Source organism: Hypanus sabinus, unplaced genomic scaffold (assembly GCF_030144855.1).
Source record: "Hypanus sabinus isolate sHypSab1 unplaced genomic scaffold, sHypSab1.hap1 scaffold_1138, whole genome shotgun sequence".
Lineage (NCBI taxonomy): Eukaryota > Metazoa > Chordata > Chondrichthyes > Myliobatiformes > Dasyatidae > Hypanus > Hypanus sabinus.
The window spans coordinates 92,215-96,326 of record NW_026779196.1 but is presented as its reverse complement, the minus strand read 5'-3'; the positions used below and the strand labels follow the sequence as shown (position 1 = coordinate 96,326).

Below are 4,112 nucleotides of genomic sequence, written 5' to 3'. Positions count from 1 at the left end.
CAGGGTGAGTGGTTGAGGCAACACGGGGCTGCAGAAAAAGGAAATTAATTCCACAGAGGATTAACAAAGAGGTTAGAGAATGTTTGTTATAGAGAGTGCAATGAAGATTCACCAGACTGATCCCTGGAGTGGTGGGGTCATCATATGAAGAAAGATCAAATGCGATAACCCTTTCATTTAGAGAATTGAGGACTGAGAGGTGAACATTGAAATGCACAACATCATTACCGATTGAACCAGGGATCCCAGTCTCTGCAAAAGGGAGTGGATGCCTAGATTATATTAAAAAAAAACTCATGTATTTTTTTTTTAACGTTACCTGCTCTCCCAGTTTTACACTTACCCTGGTCCTTCACACACCCTTACACCTTAAGATTCAGCCCAGTAGCAACAGTCAGCAATTCATTCATTTTGGCTTTTACTAATGCCTCAGGGGTTGGCGTTTCCAGAAATTTATCAGTATCCATTGCTGCTGATTTCCACACACAAATAAATCAAAAGGGATTTCCCCAATCAAATCGATAATAAATCGATCAATAGACCCCAAATTTGGTCCTATCCCAGACGCAGGCCCCAAATTTGTTATGAACCTTAATGCTTTAGAAATGAGCCAGCAGCAATAAACTACACCTGGAGTCTGGTTTTGATGTTAAAACCACTATCTTTAATAGAATCTACTTAAAAAAATTGCAAATTAAACAAGATAAACAGAAGTTAACAGTGTTATGTGTATAGACGTGTGTAAATATAACTCCCAAACTATTGAGCTCAGGGGAAACAAGGCTTGGAGTCTTGAGATGGTAAAGTGCGAAAGTTCAGTTCATCCACAGAATAGATGATAAGAGATATTTGTAATCCAGGGTAAATATCAAGAGAAGGCAATTATGTCAAATTCCACAGGTTCCATGGTGGTAAAATGAGAGGACAGTTGCTGTATACTTTATCTGTCATCATTCCAAATCCACATATGAATTATTACCGAAAGTGACTTGTCACAAGGGGTATTGTCTTCAAATGAATTACCACACCACATCTAGGCAAGGGTTAAGACGTCAGTGGTCTTCACAGGATACCTCAAAACAGATCCACTGATATGGATCAAACAGGGTCACAACCACACATTCGAAGTATGGTGAATTGATAATTAACCTACCATTGTGGGCATAGGAAAGTTCTAAAGAGCGACCCTGTGGTGAACTACATATACCTGACTGGACACGCCCCCCCCCCCCCCTTGCTGACTGCTCCTATGTCCTCCCACAGACCCCTGTATAAAGGAGATTGGAGGAACGGCTCTTTGATCTCTTGCTGTTCTGCTGCTGAGAGTGTTCAATTTTTCAGCTAATAAAAGCCCATATCTCGCCTCAGGTCTCCGAGAGTTATTGATGGCGCATCAGACCCTTGGCCGCTGGTTCCTGGATTTTGATCCTTCCGTTTTTCCTCCTTCTGACTCTGAGTGTCTGTGTCATCGGTTAAAACTAAACAAGCTGCGAGCGATGTAAATAAGCTGTAAGTCAGACTGATTCACCTTCTTAATATCTGTCTCTCTCTTCAAATGACAGTCCACAGCAAATGAAACCTAGGGATTCATAACAATGGCCACTCCCCATTGTGAACTTGCTGATGTCTCTGCAGGGTGGAAGAGCGAGTGAATCTCTTCCCACATACTGAGCAGGGGAATGGCCTCTCCCCAGTGTGAACTCGCTGGTGATTCTGTAGGGTGGATGAATGAGTGAATCTCTTCCCACATTCTGAGCAAGTGAATGGCTTCTTCCCAGTGTGAATTCGATGATGACTCTGTAGGTCAGATGACCGAGTGAATCTCTTCCCACAGACTGAGCAGGTGAATGGCTTCTCCCCAGTGTGAACTCGCTGGTGTCTCTGTAGGGTGGATGAATGTGTGAATCTCTTTCCACAGACTGAGCAGGGGAATGGTCTCTCATCAGTATGAACTCGCTGATGACTCAGTAGTTGGGATGACTGTGCAAATCCCTTCCCACATTCTGAACAGGTGAACGGCTTCTTCCCAGTGTGAACTCGCTGATGACTCTGTAGGTTGGATGGATCAGTGAATCCCTTCCCACAGACTGAGCAGGTGAACGGCTTCTCCCTAGTGTGAACTCGCTGATGACTCAGTAGTTGGGATAACTGAGTAAATCCCTTCCCACATTCTGAACAGGTGAACGGCTTCTCCCCAGTGTGAACTCGCAGATGACTCTGTACTTGGGATGACTGAGTGAATCTCTTCCCACAGACTGAGCAGGTGAATGGCTTCTCCCCAGTGTGAACTCGCTGATGATTCTGTAGGGTGGATGAATGAGAGAATCTCTTCCCACAGACTGAGCAGGTGAATGGCCTCTCTCCAGTGTGAACTTGCTGATGACTCTGTAGGTTGGATGACCGAGTGAATCCTTTCCCACAGACTGAGCAGGTGAAAGGCTTCTGCCCAGTGTGAACGCGCTGGTGACTATGCAGGGTGGATGAAGCAGTAAATCCTTTCCCACATTCTGAGCAGGTGAACGGCTTCTCCCCAGTGTGAACTCGCTGATGTACCAGTAGGGTGGATGACTCACTGAATCCTTTACCACATTCTGAGCAGGTAAATGGCTTCTCCCCAGTGTGAACTCTCTGGTGTCTCCGTAGGTTGGATAAATGAGTGAACCCTTTCCCACATTCTGAGCAGGTGAACGGCTTCTCTCCAGTGTGAACTCGCTGATGACTCTGTAGGGTGGATGAATCAGTGAATCCTTTCCCACACTCTGAGCAGGTGAACGGTTTCTCCCCAGTGTGAACTCGCTGGTGACTCTGCAGGTTGGATAACTCAGTGAATTCTTTCCCACATTCTGAGCAGATGAACGGCTTCTCCCCAGTGTGAACTCGCTGATGTCTCTGTAGGTTGGATGGATCAGTGAATCCCTTCCCACATACTGAGCAGGTGAAAGGCCTCTCCCCAGTGTGAACTCGCTCGTGACTCTGTAGGTGGGATAACCGAGTAAATCCCTTCCCACAGACAGAGCAGGTGAACGGCTTCTCCCCAGTGTGAACTCGCTGATGTACCAGTAGGGTGGATGACTCAGTGAATCTCTTCCCACAGACTGAGCAGATGTATGGCTTCTCCCCAGTATGAACTCGCTGGTGTTTCCATAGGGTGGAAGAGTGAGTGAATCTCTTATCACAGACTGAGCAGGTGAACGGCCGCTCCCTGGTGTGAACTCGCTGGTGAGCCATTAGGTCAAATGACTGAGTGAATCCTTTCCCAGAAATTCAGCAGATGACCAGCCTCTGCCCAGTGTGGTGTGAACTGACTGGTGTGTTCACAGGTGGGAAGACCAACTGAATCCTTTCTCACACACAGAACAGATGAATGGCCTTGCCCAGTGTGAACTTGTACCTTCCAATTGAGATAACTGAGTGAATCCATTCCCACTTTCTGAGCAAGTGAATGGCCTTTCTCCTGTGTAAAATGACGGGCTTGCCAGTTGGTCAAATGACCAAGTTAATCCCTCCCCACAGTGTGAGTAGGAAGGATGGTCGATTGAATCCCTTGCTCCACTTATTAAATATCTAGACAGAGTCAACAAAACTGGTGTGCCATGTTTGAGCTTCCTGGAGACAAATTTCTTCTCATTTTTAACCTGTAAAAAGATATACAGAATCCATCAATGGGTTTAGGACAACATTACAGATGAGATTACTTGTGTTGCCAAGCTTTGATCTGGTATCACACTGTTACAGTGAGGTTAATCCCAAGTTAGACAGATAAATACTGGCAGACCACAGTATGTGCGCTTGCAATACTGTGCGTCAGACAGAGTGGTCAGCAACACTGGGGCTCCACAGGGGACTGTCCTGTCTCCCTTTGTCTTCATCATCTATACCTCAGACTTCAACTACACCACAGAGTCTTGCCATCTTCAGAAGTTTTCTGATGACTCTACCATCGTTGGATGCATCAGCAAGGGAGATGAGGCTGAGTACAGGGCTACAGTGGGAAAACTGTCACATGGTGTGAGCAGAATCATCTGCAGCTTAATGTGAAAAAGACTAAGGAGCTGGTGGTGGACCTGAAGGGGGTTAAGGCATCAGATACCCCTGTTTCCATCCAAAGGGTC

General features: G+C 46.1%; 1 protein-coding gene across 1 annotated transcript; it reads right to left on the bottom strand.

The window, feature by feature from the left end:
* Positions 1-647: 647 nt before the first annotated feature.
* On the bottom strand, positions 648-3,305 carry LOC132386385 (gastrula zinc finger protein XlCGF26.1-like). Its single transcript, XM_059958634.1, has one exon. It carries the CDS (start codon positions 3,226-3,228, stop codon positions 1,588-1,590), a length of 1,641 nt encoding a protein of 546 aa, XP_059814617.1. The 5' UTR covers positions 3,229-3,305; the 3' UTR covers positions 648-1,587.
* Between the last annotated feature and the right edge of the window lie 807 nt (positions 3,306-4,112).

Bases quoted from the DNA above. Each gene is read 5' to 3' on its own strand.
- LOC132386385 (XM_059958634.1), bottom strand. From the start codon at position 3,228: ATGGCTCACCAGCGAGTTCACACCAGGGAGCGGCCGTTCACCTGCTCA.